Consider the following 20,259-nt stretch of genomic DNA (forward strand, 5'->3'; position numbering starts at 1 on the left):
GAAAACCGTTATAAGCTATGCCACATTTCTACGATTATAAGCTATGGAACAATTTAAATTATCCATTATAAGCTATGCCACATTTTCAAGATTATAAGCTATGCAACAAATTCGCAATTATAAGCTATGACATTATAAGCTATGCCATCGTACCGAATTGGCGGTTACGGTTCTTTTCACCGATATTTTTTATTGTTCGGACACCTGACGGAACTGTTTGAGGTTAGAAAATAGTGTTATTGTTATTTAAATGGTTGCGTTTGTATTTTGAGTACTGTTTGCAACAATCAACAAGATGGGCAATGATAATTTAATAGAGTATAGGTATATAATTTAAAAATTTTGACTGTAAATATTATAGACGGAAGACTGACTGAAACCAACTGACGGACAATTGACTGAGAAATTGCGGATGCAACTGCGACTGGACTGTTAACAGTGTTAACGGAACTGTGACTGGACTGATGTGTGTGAATCGACCTTAATAACCCATACAGCCAATGAAAACGAAGGGACATACTACAATACAGTTTATAGTGGAATCTAAACCATATTTTTGCTTTGGTATTAACATTGACTATTGATATTGATAGTCAAAGGTATTAAGTAACTGATCAGGTATCTATACTATAACAACCACGGATTATAACTACTGATTGGTATTATTGGCTCTTTATTCACAGTCTTTTTCTTTGGCTGTTTCCAGCTTTGACCATCGCCGTCGTCCTAGTCCAGTCACGGCCGCCTTTCCAGTCCAGTTGCTTGTGTTGTGTTGTGTTGCTTATGTTGTGCGTGCTGCGCGAGCTGCTAGCGTAGCGAGTGGAGTAGTGGAGTGAGCTTCTCTTCTTGTTCTTGTTCTTCTATTTCAGTCAGTGTCAATAGAGTGATTATTTTCATATTTTCTAACCTGTCTGTCATGATAATTTTCGGGATAGGCTATTGATGTTGTTCTTTTGTTGGGACTGTTCTTATGATTCTTGTTTCGGAAATGTTACCTTTACGATTTTAAACCTTAGATTTTTCCTTTTTTCAACTAACTAAAATCTGTAAAGAAATGCCCCCAGTGTTTGATATCAACTACGGAAGTCAGTGCCAGTAATGTAAGATGTAACCAGTTTTGTTTTTAATGTTTTCAAGTTTTCCATCACCAGAATCGTTATGGGCATCTGTTAAAGCATCCTACCGGAACTAGAACTGTTTTTACTATACCTATATTTTTATTTAGATTGTAGTTACCCTTAGAAAAATGGGATTTGATGTCCATAGATTTTCTGGAGATGTAGATGAGGAACTTGTTTGTCCCATATGTTCTGGAGTGCTTGAAGATCCACTTCAGGTAAGTAAATTTTGAACTTGTATGCCTACCTCCTTATTAGGCCTATAGTTAATCAGCCCATTTACTAAATTATTGTTATTGTTGGAGTAACTTAAGACCTTGGCCTGACTAGGATAAGTTTAATTTGTTTGCGGTAGTAGGCCTGGCCCAATAAAAAAGGTTTCGTCTTGTCTGTGAAATATTTTGGGCAAGTAGCCTATATATTGTTCGTAACAATGTGTGGACCTAGGATATGTTATACAAAAGGTTATTGTGATGGTTTTACAATTCACTTGACCTAGATTAGCCTGGTCTAAGTACAATCTTCTGGCGACATAGGATATCGGTTGTGCCACATCTAATAAAAATACCCCCGCCGCAGCAAACCTGCCGACTAAGCGAATTTCCATTTGTCTGAATTGATTTTCAGTTAAATATATTTTAATAACATTAGCATCCTTAGGCAGCACATTAGCACATTAGGTTTAACGAGTACCTAGGTTTGCTGCTACAAGGAAACTAATAAAGTGTGTTTTTGAGTAAAATATTGATAGCTTAGTACAAAATAAATAAATTTGCCAAGTTTGATCAAAATATATTCATAAACAAGCAAACTACAACATTTGACAATATTCTCCATAAGAATAACATAGGAATTTTAAATTTACAATTTTTTTAATTTTCTCCGTTACTAATAATCGAACAAAAATACTTTTATATACTAAATTATTTGTTTTTTTAAGCTCTTTAAAAAGGTCTAAAGAGAAATTGGGAAATTTTGTGTTTTGAGGGTAAAAAGTGAGAAAAACCAATTTTTACCCCATAAAACCCCCCATAAAGCCCCGTTCCCATGGTCCGATCGTGCTGGTTCGCGAACTCATTCAAGTTTATCCCGCTTTACACCTTTAAACCAAATTTCATCAAAATCGGACAAAAATTACTCAAGTTATCGCGTTCACGGACGTATATATATATATAAGTCTATATATATATATACATATATAAAAATTTGAACGAATAGTGTTTTTGGCCTCTGGGGACATCAAAATGAAAAAGTAAATCGGTCCCGGGTCTAGGTCTTACCGTGCCACCTACGGTAATAGCTACTTCCCTATAGGGAAATTCGCTAAAATGAGAATGCTGAAGATGAGGCCTTGTACAGTATTTGGGCCCCTTCCTATGTGAGCAACAGTAGCGACGCTAGTGGAACGCTTGAATCACCAGAATGTTGTAGATTTTGGTGTCCTAAGCTACGTGGACTGGCGCTACAAGCAACAAGCGCATTTTAATATCGCCATTTCCTTCTTTGTTATCTGGACCTAACTTAAGTTATAGGTCTATACATTTTTGTTTGGTTTTCCGGAACCAAATAGTTAAGTTGAATAACTTGGTAAGTTAGCCTAACTGATGTTTAAACACAATATAGGCTAGCCAATCCCACGTTAGACATGTGATATTGGGAAAGTACTTAGGGCCTACCATTTCCATTCCATTCTTCTGCGATCTTTGACCTTTTTTTTCATTAGCTAGTTTTGATGGTCTAGGCTATCTGTCAGATACGTCCCATAATGAAGGATAGGCTACCATTGCATTGAAGAAATTAATTCTTCCTCAGACATGATGAATGCACGTGGTAGAACAAAAGCTACTGAACACAAATAAAACTAACCGTCAATGCCGCTGAGAACGCTCGCGCTGTCTGGCCGAGACTTCTATGTTCGAGCGTTGTTAGCGACACGACCAACTCTTTATGAGCGAAAACAGTGGCAAGATACAAATTGTCAAATGGTTTGAATTTTCAAAATACGCTCGTAATGCATGCTGCCAAAGTAGGCCTATTGATACTATTGCCCATTAAGTAAGGAAGCTCCTATGCTTAGGCCTATAGTTTGGTTTGAAATGTAGTCGCTCCCATCGTTCTGCTCTTTTCGCTCACATAAGTTAACCTTTCAGAGGGCGCATTGGTTTTCAAAACGTATATAAAACGTGTATTTTGGTGCACAAATTAAGTTAATTTTTAAGTTTAAACATCAAAAAAGTGTTTAGTGAACTCTTAATTATAAAATAACTTAATTAGATTAGGTATATAAATATAAAATTAAACTATTCTTATTCTATTAAATGTTGTAACATCAAAGTATATGAAGAAATCTTTTACAAGAAGTTCATTTAAATTTTACCACAATGTAATATAATGTGGTTCTAGATGATAACACTCACAATACCTGATGTTTGAAGTAATTTAACTTAGTGGGTATCTTAATACTAAATGACTCTGTACATACCTACGTCGTTTGTGAATCTCCCTTTCAGCACTGGCTAAGAGTGTTGCAATTCAACATTTGACCTCTTCACTCATCTTGTAAAAACTATATAGGCTATTTACTAAATAATGTCATGCATCGTAAAAAAAATATTATTTAGGCCTACATGCAATAAATCAACCCACACACTAAACTAGAGGTTGCACACGGAAGTTGCCTCCAGGCTGTACAAGAATCGGCAGGGCGCACAAGGAAGCTACTTCCAGCCTCTTACAAAACTAAAAAATATAAAATAGTAGGGGTGAGTTTTGACCTTCACTCGATTCTAGGAATGAGGTGCGTGAGGTACAGTAACACTCACACTGCCGACAACACTCAAAATAATATAATTGCATAAAATAAAACATCCCTGGAGGTTACTTCTGTGATGGGACCTCTGGAAGGCTAAGAAGGGGCCTTAGCGCCACCTATTTGTTTTCACAATAAGCTTAGCAAGGGTTTTTTACTTTGTTAGATTATTGGCAAGGCTATACATTTTTGATACCGGTAACTATTCTGCTCATAATTCTCTAGCATCTTTTGCTCAAAATGTCATTTTAAGTTAGCCTAAGCAATTGTAGGATCTTTAGATGGTTCAGAGAAAGTTTCTTTGATATTTATAAATTATCAGTCAATTATCAAAATGGGACTAGGAAGTTGTAAATTGACTTATTGTAAAGTAACTTAATGTCCCATAAGCTTATAGTTCGTTGTAATCAAAAAATCAAGAAGACTTAACTTAACTTAATTGATAAGTTAGCCTATACTATACATTTAAGATTAGGCTATTTTTCAAGTTGCGATAATTATGAACACAAGTTATTTTCAGGCTCCACTGTGTGAACATGCATTCTGCCGAAGTTGTATTCATGAATGGATATCCAGACAACCAACGTGTCCTGTTGATAGGCAAGCAATCACATCTGCACAGCTTAGACCAGTGCCTCGTATCCTTCGTAATCTTCTTTCTCGGTAAGTTGTAAATAATAACTATAAAAAAGGGGAGTTATGGACATAGTTTTAATTTTTTCCTTTGACATTAGCCTACATTCTAGCTGTATAACATATTTGTAATGTCTAGAGTTAAAGACTCTAATAATTGATGTCATGTTCTCAGGCTGTGTATTAGCTGTGACAACTCTCAGTATGGATGTGAGGCTGTGTTGAAGCTAGACTCACTTCCTGCCCATCTAGAGGAGTGTGAGCACAACCCCAAACGACCGGTGCCTTGTGAACAGGGCTGTGGTCTAATCATACCTATGGATGAATTGAAGGTAGCCTAATCCTCAAACTACCTAACTCTATGGGCCCCATTTTTTAAATGATTGACTGTTGAGTCACTCACTCTCTTATTGTTTCGTATTTTTCAAACGATTGACAGTTGACTTATTCAACCAAAACTACTCTCCACCTATTGAGCTGTTGAGTGGACGGTTGACTGCACTTTGTTCTTTCTCTCTAAAATTGCTCTATTTAAGTCAGCCATGTTGTTATTGCTTTGTTTAGTTGTTAAATTGTGATTAGAGGTTAGGTATTTGTTGTCTTTGTCATTGCACCCAATACTTTATTTAATTGTTTTCTGTAGAATAAATTGCATTTTTATTTACTGTGTCGTTTCTAGACTATCAAATCAAGGGTTTTATCCTTTTTGGGATGTTGCAATACTTTGAAATAGACTATTATTATTTATTAAAGATTGTGGTAAAGGGAAACAATACCATAGTTTGTTTGTTTCAATGCCACAATTCACCTAATAAAGGGATCAAGTGTATTTAAGTTACTGTATGCTTTCAGTGCAATGGCAAATAATATCCATTTAAGCTTTAACTTAAAACACAATTAAAATAACGTGAAACAAAACAATGAAGGCAACTAAAGTAAGGTTATTTGTTCTTAAATAGAGACGAAGAAAGAAATTAATTTACTACGGGTATACCTAGATAGAAAGAGCTATAGCCTAAAACAAGCCCCCAGTCCATAGTTAATTTTATTTCTAAAACTTAAACAAGGTACTTTTGCAATCACTATGATTAAGACATAACCTCAATTCCTCACGGACGGAGCTGACAGTTTATCTCAGTTTCTCGAAATATGGCAGATTGAGATTAGCTGAGAAAAGGATGCAGAATTTTGAGTGAGATGTTAAATCGAAGCTTGCAAGCCATTCTGCACTGTGGTTGGTTCAAAATGATGTCATCTGTATTTCGTGCGATGTTGCCGCTTTCATTTCCCAACGAGTGACTCAGCTATTGACTATAGTCCTCGCCACCCTAACTTGAGGCAGCCAAAGGCCGCACTAGATATACGGCGTGCGGCCTTGTGCTGCCTCAAGTTTGGGTGGCGAGGACTATAAGAGCTCACTTCTCAACTGTTGGATTTCAAAAATACCAAATCATGTTGTTGGTTGAGTTGAGTGTTGACGATTGACTCAACTGTCAAACATTTCAATAATAGGACCCTATGAGTGAAGTTACATTGTTTAGCATTAGGCTAAGGATACAATATTAATTAGTTACTCTTCTGAGTACAATCTTATTCCAGATATAAGTTTATTAAGTTTCAACAGATTTTTCTAAGTGATAATTTTTAATCTTCCAAAGAATTTATAATATTAGATTTTTCTGGCTGTATCCTACTGAAGATCAGCTATGTTTTACAATTACAACTATTGCCTGGTTTTATAATGGAGGTATGCTTGATTTATGTTCCTGCTTGTTTAAAATCATACACAGTCAAGTTTTTATTTATTTATTTATAAGTAGTTTTATAACTTAGTTTCCAAATTAATTCCTTGCCAAGTGTGATTGTTGAACTGATGATATTTGTTGTCTGAAACCTTTGAATAGATTGTTTGATGACATTAAAATGCTGTAGGCCTAGTCATGTTTTTGAGTTATTGTTATGGTGATTACCTTATAGTTTTATCTCATGTAACGCATGTTATTTACTGATTAAAGATTTGATTAGATTTATGTTATTCTTTAGCACCAGTAAATCTATAAACTTTGTCAAGGTATTGTTTAAGAGATGAATTTATTTTCTGTTGAATTTTAAGTTACTTTTAAACAGATTGTTGACATATTATAAATATTGCAAACAGATTCACTTGAAATTACATAATTTATTCTGACAATACATTTTTTTGCTGCTAACATCAATTTATTGATGCAGGATCACAACTGTGTTAAGGAGCTACGATCCCTAATCCATTCTCAGCAGCAGAAAATGACAGACTTTCAAAAAGAAATTGCGGATTACAAATTTCAGCTGAACCAGCAAAAAAGAGAAATTCACTTACTTAAGGTACATCACTTACAATACTTTATTGGAAGATGGAAACTTAGGCTATCTATTGTTCTGTAGTAACCTATGTATGACATTAGTTTCATACTTTCATGTATGCCATCCAACTTAGTAGGGTGCAGTTTAGAGATGGTCAAAACCAGAAATAACGAATCTTGAGACTACAACTGAAAAATCAAACCTCAAAACTCAAGTTGCAAAATCTGTATTTGCCTGGTTACTCTTATGGCTTCTTAACTCCAATTGATAATTAGTAGGGATGGGATAGCTACAATTCTCGGTTCCTCAAAACTCCTCAGTACCATTGGTGTGAAGGATTTGTCGTTTCACAAAACATTGTGATTTTTTATTTGATAACCATTTTAGCTATATAGTAAACATATTTTGTCAATATTTTTATTCAACAGTAAAGTCGACAATTAATTTTCAATTGCGTAATCTTCACAGAAGTCTGTCTTCCTTGATCGGAATCATATCACATGATTCTCATCTGAAAACCACAGATCCTGAATAACGGGGACATATCCCAAAGTTTGGATCAAAAATCAAAAACAATTCTCTAATTCTAAAGATTAGTTAAATATTGTGAATGATGATGTGTTATTATTTTGTTTATCTATGAAGTCAGGGAAATTTACAAAAAACTTCTATAGATCACATTAATTTTTTGGATGATTATGTTATATTGAAATGAGATAGTTGCTGAAAAGATTACTAAGTTATGACAAATCTGTGGTGTGTATGTAATATTTATTCCCATTTTTTTTTTTTATTTAGGGCTGTAAGTATTTAGAATTTTATTTCTTATTTGGTATTGTATTAATAAATACGAGAGGTCGTCCAGTGGTCGAAACTCGACCAAAAATATGTAATGTACTCACTTATCTATTTTCACCCCACACTTGTAAATAAAACATGTGATTGGAGTTTCCTCCATTTGTTTTGATTTTCTGTTTATATTTCGTTGTTATTTCGTAACCAGCATAGCAACGCATAAGATCAATGTTAATTTTTTCAAATTTTTAAACTCATTTTTTGTGCTTATCTTTGAGCCTATTTAAATTGATAAAGGGATTCTGCACACCTACAGGAAAATAGCTTTCCAACGGTATGCGTAGATTTTCCCTACGATTCACACGAGCTGAGAAAAAAGGTTTTAAAGAAACATGCTTGCCTATTAATATATAGATAGATAGATCCCAATATTGGATTTTAAAAATATTCCTTTAAAATTATTTCCTATTCGAATAAGATTAATTTTAACAAGTACTCGTACATAGGTTTGTTGCTATAGAAAATATAGTAGGCTACAGAGTGCTTTTTATTAAAATCTTGATAGCTTAATATGAAATAAACAAATTTGTCAAAACAAAAAAAGTAAATCGGTCGGTGGTCTAGGTCTTATCATGAGAACTGTGGTAATAGCTTATTCCCTATGGTAAATTCACTAAAATGAGGTGTAATGGTGGCTATGGGGATGGTGGAGGTCGTATTAAATAAAACAAGTTGTATTTAAGCTATAAAAACTTAACTTATACCTAAATATTAAGAAAACTCATAGCACGGTACCTATAATATGCCGTGGTCAGGGAAATTAACAAAACTCGGTCAGGGAATTCACTTAAGATAAATATTTTCGTGGGAACACTGGCAAAACCTGGCTGACCATATAGACTAAGTGAGCCACATTTAAAAGCCACTCTAATGGCTAAATATTACTAATATTAGAAAACTTGTTTTTGTAATTAAAATATTCTCCTTAAATTACTCTGTTCATGTTTTTACTTTCTCCCCCTATACCATAGTATATGGAGAAAGTATTGTTTTTAGTTGTAAGGAGAGGCTATTTGTATCTATGGTTCACAGTTTTAGTATCTAACAGTCTTAGATGTTTTATCTACTCAATGTAATTATTGCTATTATTGATAGTCCCTTCATTCTCCTTATAAAAAAACTGGAATTTGTGTAAAGTTTGCCGTTAAAATTTTGTCTCATCACTAATAGTTTTAGCAAAGAGTGAAGGCTTCAATGGCAAGTAGCCAATTTATTTGTTTTGTATTGTTGAAACAGGATTTCATGAGAGCAATGCGAGTCCACAACCCGACAATGAGAGCGTTGGCGGAGGAGATGGAGAGAGACGAGGTAGTGAGATGGTCCAACTCTCTCACTCGAGCGAGAGTCACCCGCTGGGGTGGCATGATCTCTACACCTGATGACATGCTGCAAGTAAGTCTCTGCAACAAACTAAATCTCACATTCTAGCTTACACTAACACAACACCAGATATGCATAATATTTCACTCTTGCAAACACTCACTAAAAGAAAACCATCCTAAAAAAGATATTCTCACCTTTCTCCTAGTCCTAATACATAAAGCAGGAAACTATCCCAATCTGATTCAAGAACAAACTCATTGGCTGCTAGAGAGACCTTCATATACTGAAATATCTCGAGTGTACCCTAGCAACACGACTTGTAAAAAAAACTATTGATTTTCTGAGGTTTGTAAAAAGTATGTGAATAACATCAACATGTTGACTTATCGTTACACTTTAACTGTTCTTCATGAACACTTTTTATAAAGAATATTTTCTATACGCCTAGTCTAAATAGATTCCATCATACATCCAAGATCTGCATTGAACTAAACAGTAGAAACTCGCTAATCTGACCTCGGATGGTACGACTCCTCGCTTGGTCCGACTGTTCCGCCGTCAAAATAGGAACCACATTGTCTAAGAAAAATACCTAGAAAATTTTAAAAATTGTGTTTATTTAGTCTAATGTATTGAATTTTTTTAAAATTTAACTATTTCTGCCCATTATATGCAGTAGGCTCACAAATTATTGTTTTTGAAAAATCAAAGTTGATTTGAAAAAAAGTAAACAGAAGCAAAACAAAGACATGTTGAACAAAGCTTCAAGGCCAAGCTATCTGTTTGCACTGACAATTAATTGTTTGCTCCTTAAGGCCTACACATCAACACATCCGTTTGAAGTTCGCTTGCTATGTCACAACATTTTGTGATTGGGTATTTGGTAACCATGACAACTTGTTGAATGGGTGGTTGAAGAGAATAGAAAGAATATAAGAACAAAGAGGAAGAATAATAAGCAATCTTTTTATGTCATTGTTATCTTTATCGGTGTATTTACAGGGTGTCCACCGACCGGGAAAACCGGGAATTATGCGTGAATTTTGTATTTAACTGGGAAATTTTTGCCACGATCGCGCATGACGACGTTGACGTATCCGCGACCGCGGGAGACGACGATGACGTATCCGTGATCGCGGAAGATGACGATGACGTTTCCGTGACCGCGGGAGACGACGACGACGTTTCCGTAACTGCGGGAGACGATGACGACGTTTCCGTGACTGCGGGAGACGACGATGACATTTCCGTGACCGCGGGAAACAACCATGGCGTTTCCGTGACCGCAGGAGACGACGATGACGTATCCGTGATCGCGGGAGACGACGATGACGTTTTCGTGACCGCGGAAGACAACGATGACGTTTCCGTGACTTCAGGAAAGGATGATGATGTCCAAAAATATTGCTTGACGATGATGACCACGGAAAATTATTTGAATTAAGCTACGATCGAGGAAGATTATGATAACTTTACTGTGATCGAGGGAGAAATATCTTCATTTACCTTTAATGTGGTATTTATTTAATGTGTTTAGAAGGGTTTAAAACATAAATTGGCTACGTGCAATTTTTGTAATTTCTGCATTATTATTTCTGTAGGCCACTTGGAAAACAACCCATTACTCCAAAATTATACTATATGAAAGTACTTAAAGCCAGGGGTTGGTGTAGTAATCCTTCAGAAAATTTGGTAAAATTGCAATTATCAGTATTAAGAATCTTTTTTTCAGGTGTCTGTAGAGAAATGCGATAAATTTTGGTATAGACATATTAATATTTTTAAGAAGTTATTAATAAATTGCAGGTTTAAGGATTAGTTTTTAATTTTTGGATTATTTAATCAGTAATATATAAAAATTGAAAAAATGTGTTAGGCAATATCTCAGCAATCATAATTTTTTTCCTTAACTGAGAATGCTCTTTCGGATAACTAAAATAGCGAGCTGTGTTCGCGCTAAAACAGCATTGCGGGAGTTGGGGCAAAACACGTTGGAAATTTTAGTATAAAAAGTACGACCTGAACTACCTGGAATTTTTTTTTTTTACTCATGAATTACTCATGAATTTTTTCTGGTTGGCCTGGTGGACACCCTGATTGACGACTGTTGTTATCATCTATAAGTAGGCAACTATTATTTTATACTTTTTTATGCGTTATCTAATGTTTTTATCGACATTCTTCTATCCTGAAACAGCGTAGCAATAGCCTATGACTAGCAGTAGCTTACTAGCCCTCCAAGGGTCCATTACAGGACCCCAAAAGGTCCAGCGATTTTCAGTGATTTTGCAAAGTTTTAGTTAAAATTAAATAAAATGTTTACAAATTGACTGACATGTATAATGTTGCACATGTTCTAAAACTAGACAAACTGGCCTATCTAAAAAATACATATTTGATATCCTTACCTTATTTATCAGGTCTCTGGTATGGGCCCGAATCCAAAAGTTGCCCAAACATTTAAATATACACTTGGTGTCCCCCTATGTAAAAAACTCAATGTACACTAACTTAAAAATCCAAGATATACATTTTGTTCATTGTTCACTTACAAACAAGAAAATATACACTATAGGGGTTACTTTACAAATTACAGAAGAAAAAAATTAAACAACTATATTACTTAAAACCTTAAAACTTAAAACCGCACTGTCTGGGGTTCATTTAGGCCTACTGGAGTTCCGACACTTTCTTCTTCTTTTTGGCTTGTAAATGCCTCCAATAGTGCTGAAGTTGATGAAAGCACTCCTTGTGTTGCCTACATTGCAGCCTGGACACCAATATGTTGCCTTTCTGCTGCGTACAGCACATACTCTATTTGATTTGTTCAGCACTTGCTGCTTTTGGTGCGGAGTGTCCCCCTCTGGACAAGTTTGTCCTCTGCATGGCAAGCAGTGGTCAGGGCAAAAACCAATTTTCTTGAAGCGTTCTGCTTGAATGAAATGAGAAGGACGTCTTTGTGCCTGAAGTAAAGAGTTTGTCCAGCATCTAATTCAGTATTGCTTAGTGTTGTTGCAAGGAACTGAGAATTCTTGTTTATAGTTCCAGTGATGTTCCTTTCATGCAACTTCAATGCTAGAGGTACTTTGGTGTAAAATTGGTCGGTGAACAGATGATGGCCTTTTTCGAGGAGACCTCTTTTCTCCATCACCTCACACAAATATTTGTACGAATGGCCCTGGTTTATCAATCGAGAAATCTGTGCCACTGTACATTTCAAGGTGTAAGACATAGTGTGTAGCAGAATCACAGGTTTCAATTTTTTTAATGCCAAACTGCTTGTGTTTTTTCATAGGAACATATTGTATGTAGGCACAACGGTTTTACATGCCTATAAGGCTCTTGTCGAAGCATACATTCTGTCCCGGAACAAAATATTTTGTGAAAGATTTTTTTAAATGGTCTAACAGATATCTTACCTTGAACCAGTGGTCGAATTCTGGATGGCCTCTTGGGTGTCCATTGTCCAAGTTGGAGGTTCCACAAACTTGTTGTAGCTCATCGTCTTAGCAAAAAATGGATGTGACTGAGATTCTCTTGTATCCCAGTAGCCTGTTATATTCTTAATTTTCCAAATCCCCATGTTTATGAATAAACCAAAAAACTTCTTTATGTCTGCAACAGTACAGTCAGTCCAAATTTTTATTCTCGATTGTGGGGACAAGTTTTGTCTTTCAAGCGTTTTCTTTGCCGACGCATTTGTACACTTCATTTCATTTTGTGACAGAGCCAGAACCCCTCGACTTCAACCCGGTACCTATAATTAAACATACCCAGGCCCCATGGTGTAGGCCGGAGCATACGAACCAACCTTAGGCACACCATGGGTGGATGACTTAAGGTCATCAGGCTCACCGGCTGCCGAAGCAACCCTTCGGAAGAGGGTTGCCCCTCAATCCTAACCAGGGATACCGGTTACTTGGTTTTACGTCCCTCCAACTGGGTTCCCCCAGGGCCGAAACCCCGACAGACCATGATGGAGTCCCTGAACGCAACATAGTGCAAGCAACACACGGGACCTATCTAATCCCTGACAGGCCATAACCCGCCATCTGCATTTGTACACTGACTAATTATATTCCAGATAGCCTGGGTAAAGAAAAGATAGAAGCATTTAATACAGCTACTATTTCTAGGCAGGAGATTTTGAATGCCAGTGTTCCTCCTAGTAAATTTTGAATTGTTCTTCTTTTCAGGTTCTGGTGGAACTCAAATCCAGAGCAAATTTGGAGGAACTTTTTTTCTTTTTAGGCCTAGGCCTAGGCCTACTACTGCTAGGTACATCATTACTAGGCACATTACAGGTACTTCAGGCTCCCCTGGATCATCAACATCTTCCTCCCTATCACTTGTGTCCAAATTATCGTAATCAGGAATGTATTCTTCCCCACTTCCACTTGAAAAGTCCAGTAAGGATTCTGAGTCTGAATCAATATTCTGAGGCGGTAAACCTAAATCAAATCGAAGTCATCTTCAACATTGTCATCATGTATATCACTTATTTCTTCGTTTAATAAATCCCTAATTTCACTAAATCGCAAATCATCACTCATTTTGTACACATAACCCAAAACAAACACACAACAACTCACGTAACCATAACCATAACAAAAGACGACAGCGCAAACTAAGAGATGCTCTGATTTTTAGTCACAGACCAGGAGGAAACGGCCGTCATGTAGTTTTGTCATGAAGCCTAGCAATCCCCCAGAACGTAGAGTAAAGATAGCGACCCGATTCTAGCGCTTGTACGGCTTTAGATTCAACAAAACAAAGGGTTTGCAAACCCGCCTGTTTTCGGGAAGCTGTTGTGTGGAGGGCTAGACTTTCTATTGTTCTGTTTTTTATTTTCAGGTTTTCTAGAAAAACGGGAAAGTTAGGAATTAGTATTGAATTTCAAAATGGTCTTGAAAAGTCGGGATTTAGTCTTAATTTTGATAACAAAGTCGGGAATTTTCATGATTTTGCCGTGATCGCGGACGATGACGATGACGTTTCTGTGGCTGCGGGAGTCAGATGATGTGTACACGGCCGCGGGAAATATATATTATTTTGCTGCGATTGCGGACGACGACGGTGGCGTTTCCTTGACCGCGGTAGACGACAATGACGTTTCTGTGACCGAGGGAGACGACGATGATGAATAAACGGCCGCGGGAAATGTTCATGATTTTGCCTCTATTGCGGACGACGACGATGACATTTCCTTGACCGAAGGAGACGACGATGATGAATAAACGGCCGCGGGAAATGTTCATGATTTAGCCTCGATTGCGGACGACGATGATGACGTTACCGTTACCGCGGGAGTCGATGATGATGTCTACACGGTCTCGGGAAATGTATCGCGGTTGACGAAGATGACGTTTTCGAGACCGCGGGAGACGACGATGATTTCTACACGGCCACCGGAAATGTTTTGTCGTGATCGCGGACGACGACGATGACCGCGGGAGGCGATGATGACGTTTTGGAGACCGCAGGAGACGATGATGACGTTTCCGAGATCGAGGGAGACGACGATGATGTCTACACGGCCGTGTGAAATGATCATGATTTTGCCGTGATCGCGGATGACGATGATGACGTTTCCAAGACCACGGGAGACGACGATGACGTTCCTGTGACCGCGGCAATCAATGATGTCTACTTGGTCGTGGAAGATTTTTATCATCCAAAAAATCTAAATTGAAAACATTTTGAAAAAACGTTTTGTTAATAATACTTAATGACATAAAGACAGGGGTTGGTGTTGGTTCAATTATAAAAATTTGTATTGGTATCAAGAATTGAGAATCGATACATTCCGGTATCAACACACGATGTCTGGTCAACAATTGTTGAAAAAACTAGTCTTAATAAATCTGGAATTTGTCTAGAAAAGTCTGGAATTTGTCTGGAAATAAACTAGGCACGCTGATTTTGCTACACAATGTTTGGCAATTTATTTGTTTGATTAAAATTTTGAGAAAGCTGTGGTTTTAAACGTTAAAGTTTTTATTACTGAACCAAGGTTAATGACTTAACATAATTATCATGATTGGCAATAGCCTACTAATTGTATTTTGATAATTTAATATGCAATTTATCACATTTAAGTCCATTTATACATTATTAGGTGTTGTTTATGATTGAGTTAGAAATTACTGTTTTATATCATGTTAAATTAACCGAAGTTTTCAGTTACCTATCTGTGGTCTGTTCAAAACGCAGCTTTACTATTTTTTTATGTCAATAAACACGTTCCTCTGATAAAAGCGAGGTTCTACTGTAGTTTTATTTCTATACATTTTCCCAAAACTTTTGTTAGTATTTGAAAATCAGGGTAGCTTAGTGGAAAGAGAGTTCAATTTAAACTTAAACTGCTATTCCACCAAATCATATATATATAATTTGCTATATATAAATGTAATATATATAGGCCTTTATATTATTTTTTGTTTACAAAATTTGGTTCTACAGAACAACATAAAAATTTTGTCATATTTTGACTCTTTTTCCTTCTTCTTTGGTGGTTTGTTTTTACTAGCTTTGTCAGCTGCTTTTACGTGTGTACCAAGTTTCATTCAAATCTGATGATTTTTGCTTGAGCTATCATGCTAACGGACATATATGAATCTGAACGTATTGTGTTTTTGGCCTCTGGGGACATCAAAACTACAAAAAGTAAATCGGTCCCGAGTGAGGCTTACCATGAGATCTACGGTAAAAGCTTATTCCCTCTATGGGAAATTCGCTAAAAGACATAAAATGTAATAGGCCTAAATTTGTAAGAATAATAATAATGATTGGTAAGAAACCATGAAATTATTTCCATGTCAAAGGTACCAACTTTAAAATTTGGAATGCTAACACATTATGGCATTACAGGCAATGATCAGGAGATCGCTGAATGAGTCTGGTTGTCCGACACACATCATAGACGACTTGATGGACAACTGTCACGAGCGAAGCTGGCCGTCGGGACTCAACTCACTGGAGACTCGGCAAAACAACCGACGGCAATACGAGAACTACGTGTGTAAGAGGATCCCTGGCAAACAAGTAAGTGAGGGAGAGTAGGCCTACCAGTGTATCTGTCGTGATATAAAAGTAGATTAATAAGTAGAGGTGTGCGGATATCCAAAATTTCCCCAAGCCCAAATTTGGTATCTGACACTATCCGTTAAATATCCGACATTCCCGGATAGACTGTATATAATGACGTTTGTGACTGAGGTCAAAATGTTCATAAGGTTACTTAAATCATCATTAGTTTCCCACGACGTAATAATTTCAATTTCACTTTCCCATCGACGCTACAGCACATCGTCTATGACACAAAACTAAAACATTCATATCGTCATCGTCGCTATGGAAAATAACTGAATCAACAAATAAATACAGCAATGACAATCAAGGTTTGTCATTGCAAAAAATTGCAAGGTTTTATGTTTTAAGGGTAAAAAATGGGAAAACCCTATTTTTATCCTTATAAAACCTTGTTCCCATGGTCCAATTATGCTGGTTAGCGAACTTGTTAAAAAAAACTTAGGTTTACACATTTGTATTTTCATCAAAATGGGATAGTTTGTCCTTTAATTCAGTGTTTCTCAACCTATGGTATGCAGAGACGACTGTGGTGGTACGTGGTCAAGTTTAAAATACATATACCCCAGGATTGTTTGTGCTGGCACATCAGCTCATCAGCAACTCTATACAGTCAAGAATGGGTTAGAACGTGGTTGAAATTATTTAGTTAGCTATATATGCGTCACCAGCATGACAACCCGTAAAGCCCATGTTAATTTTTTTAAATTTCAAATTAATTTTTTGTGCTTATATTTGAGCCTATTTGAGTTTTTAAAGAAATTCTGCACATCTACAGGAAAATATCTTTCTGACAGCATGCGTAGATTTTCCCTGTGATGCACACGAGCTGAGAAAAAAGGTTTTAAAGAATCATGCTTGCCTATTAATATATAGATAGATTGATGAATTGCGAAAGTACAAAATTCTAGGGAAAGGTGCATTACTTATGGTTAAATACTAAGTTATTTAGGTTTGTAAAATATAAAACATTTGTAGGCTACATATTCCACCCTTAATTACATCAACGAGACTAAGTAGTACTTTTGACTCTAAAAAAACATATTGGTAAATACTGGCTCTAGTTATTACACTAATGGACACTTATATTGTTTCTGGTGAAAACATCATAATTAGTTTTAAATTACATATTCACCCATACCCGATGTTTTCAGGCAGTCGTAGTTCTTCAGTGTGACAATCTTCACATAAATGAAGACATGATGGCTGAACCTGGTCTGGTGATGATCTTCGCTCATGGTATAGAAGAAAGTTAAACTCTTAGGTCTCATCATTTGCATCGGTGCTGTGAATAAATCTACTTATTTTGCTTTTATAGCTCCATAAGTGAATTTTTACGTTAGGTAACTCATTTTAGTTATTTTGTTATGTTTTAATCCTTTGCAACGTTTATCTATGTATCCAGCAACTTTTGTCCATGTTTAAAGCTTTAATTTGATTGTTTGTGGTTAATCCCTGCAAATTTTGTAGATTTCAAGATTATCAGATTTTCCTTGATACTGACTGATGCAACAAGAATAGAGTAAATATTTTGTCTTTGAGACTTGTCTGCAATGTAGAAATCCCACCTACAATACATTCCGTTGCTTATTCGTTATTATGTTTTTAATTTGTATGGTAAGTCTATCAACTTCTCCATCTTTGGAGGATGAAAGATATTGTATACTTTTGAATAGTGAATATATTTAAAGTAAAGCAAATACATATATATTAAGTATATATTTTATATACCTGTATTGTAATTGAACATGTTTGTCTATAAGGTACAGTTACACCTATTTCAACTACATATTAACCCATTTGCATCGGAAAACATATAAAAAAAAATGGCTGACAAATGGCTGGCAAATTCAATGGCGTCAGCCATTGAATTTGAAAATTTGATTTTTCTTCAAATAAACCATTTATACGTACAATATATACATATAATATTTAAATTTGTTCATCAAAATATTATGTTCCTTGAATGATTTCATATTTACGTAATACAGGCAGCTATTTAATTATTTTTAATAAAAATATGAAAAAAAGTGTAAACGTGTCCTAAATACATATACATGTACATATAATATACAAAATTTTATATACATTATATGTTTTATATTATTGTCAGAGCTATAGAATACTATATAACAATAAAAAAATAGTATTAATATTTTTCAGGCAAGTATATGCACCTATTTTTTTTAGAAATACAAAAAATAGTGTAAACATATCCTAATCCTAATTGTCAAAATAATAAAAAATCTAAATTTTATTATTATTTTCAGCTATAAAATACTATAAATCATCATTAAAATAGTCAAATGTATATCTTTTTATTTTTAATGTTTCAGTGATACTGGAATTTTTGGTAAATAAATAAGACGGTGCAAATGGGTTAAGGATATTACTTGTGAACAACATACTCGGTTACTAAATATTTGTTGTATGAAAATAAAATTACTTGTAGGATTTGAAAAAATAAATTTTTCTTTTATATGTTTTTATAAAAGTTATGTTTTCTTTAACATTAGGTACATTTTCATGCCATTATCATTGTTTTGTGAATACATAGTTAATGTGTTTTTTTTTCAATAACCATTAAGTGAAACAAATATTAAATAAATTCCACATTGGATATACAAAATAAGTTAAAAAAATGAGCGTGTGGGATAATAACTTTCCTAAAAACTGTTTTTTGATTCTTGCAATATATGTCCTTAGTTATTTCTGTATTATTATAAACTATGTTTACTTGTCACAAGGAAAGATATAGCAACAAAATTACAATTTTATAAGATAAAACAAATAACTTTGTTAATTAAGACTCTGAAGTCTCAATACAGTAAGACTTGCAGCTTTAAGTCTTATTCTCCCGACCATGGCTATGTTATTTTATCTTTTTTACATCTTGAATCAGAATTTAATTTTCCTAACTAGATTTTATCCTCTATGTTCATGTCTTCTTTGTTTTTTGATATTTTTCATAAAATAAATATATATAATACATTTTAGTTATGTAATGCCTCGTTTAGTAAGAAAGGAATTTGATTTAAATTAACTAGTCATTAGGAGCATTCTGTGATTGTAGTTAATCTCGGTCATGTTAATTTTAAATTAGTAATCATTGTAATGTTTTAAAAATAATTGTTCATGTAACGAATTATTGAGTTTGTGATATCGGTTAGTAGCCCTCATTGAATTGTGTGTTCATTTTACTCAATGTGTTGAGTTTTAAAATTTTGATTTTTTTTTAAGCTGTAAATAATTTACGCTGAATTGTTGAGGTTCAATAAAACATTATAACTACTTGGTTCTTATGTTGTAACGACCTGTAGCCATTAGAAGTTTTGAAGTAATTTGGATGTATGGATTAAACTTAAGATTAGGAGATGTTTGTAGCTGCTCTAAAGGCAGCACTCTTTCAGCAGGAGTTTCCCTGAATTATGCGTAATTTAACTTTGTTGCAACAAACGTGCATACCTTACTAAATGAATCTCCATTACTATTTTTAATTTGTATGTAAATACTTTTTTTGGAAAAAAGAAGTTTATACAGGGCATCTACCGGTCACCGAAGTAACGGAAGTCCCCGAAATGTTGCATAATGCACTGTAGGGGGCCACGGAAGTCGAACGTCATATATTTTCAGACTAAGAATTTTCCTATTTTACTTCTTTTACTGTCATCGAAAAATTAGTATCTGGATGGAAAACACAGGCGTACGCGTAGAGACAATACGGTTGGGATATTTGATAAATCTGATTGGTTGTGGATTTAGACAATATAATGCGGATCAAAAGTTAGAATAACAAATTGGTTAGTGATAAGATAATGCACTGTAAAAACTCATTTTGAAGCAGTCTTTTGACAAGGTCAATGTTTTTTTATTGTTCGTATTCATCCATGTTTAAATTTTGAATCAGGCAACCGGCGTATATCATGCCGGCCTAAAATTATTGTGCGTTCCCAGTTATTATCGTATCCAAGTCTGATGAGTAAATGGAGTCAGGGAACCGCTCTTACTTTTTATGAAACGAACTAGTCAGAGACTGTAAACAACCTAGTGCAGTTACCATAGCGAGCAACTAATTGCCGGCATTGACAATTT

At 35.2% G+C, this 20,259-nt stretch overlaps 1 protein-coding gene across 1 annotated transcript; it reads left to right on the top strand.

Moving 5' to 3' along the window:
• The first annotated feature begins 885 nt into the window (after positions 1-885).
• LOC128994853 (E3 ubiquitin-protein ligase NRDP1-like) lies at positions 886-18,210 on the top strand. The gene is made up of 7 exons (XM_054419668.1): positions 886-1,336; positions 4,448-4,590; positions 4,736-4,892; positions 6,790-6,921; positions 8,992-9,147; positions 15,949-16,122; positions 17,322-18,210. Exons 1-7 carry the CDS (start codon positions 1,247-1,249, stop codon positions 17,421-17,423), a joined length of 954 nt encoding a protein of 317 aa, XP_054275643.1. The 5' UTR covers positions 886-1,246; the 3' UTR covers positions 17,424-18,210.
• The last annotated feature ends 2,049 nt before the right edge of the window (positions 18,211-20,259 follow it).

Source organism: Macrosteles quadrilineatus, unplaced genomic scaffold, assembly GCF_028750875.1.
Source record: "Macrosteles quadrilineatus isolate MER2022 unplaced genomic scaffold, UCM_ALF_1.0 Scaffold_5__1_contigs__length_97177068, whole genome shotgun sequence".
Taxonomy (NCBI): domain Eukaryota; kingdom Metazoa; phylum Arthropoda; class Insecta; order Hemiptera; family Cicadellidae; genus Macrosteles; species Macrosteles quadrilineatus.

Bases quoted from the DNA above. Each gene is read 5' to 3' on its own strand.
- LOC128994853 (XM_054419668.1), top strand. From the start codon at position 1,247: ATGGGATTTGATGTCCATAGATTTTCTGGAGATGTAGATGAGGAACTT. The intron at 6,922-8,991 runs GTACATCACTTA...TTGTTGAAACAG, and splicing joins GAGAAATTCACTTACTTAAG to GATTTCATGAGAGCAATGCG. The intron at 9,148-15,948 runs GTAAGTCTCTGC...ATGGCATTACAG, and splicing joins CACCTGATGACATGCTGCAA to GCAATGATCAGGAGATCGCT.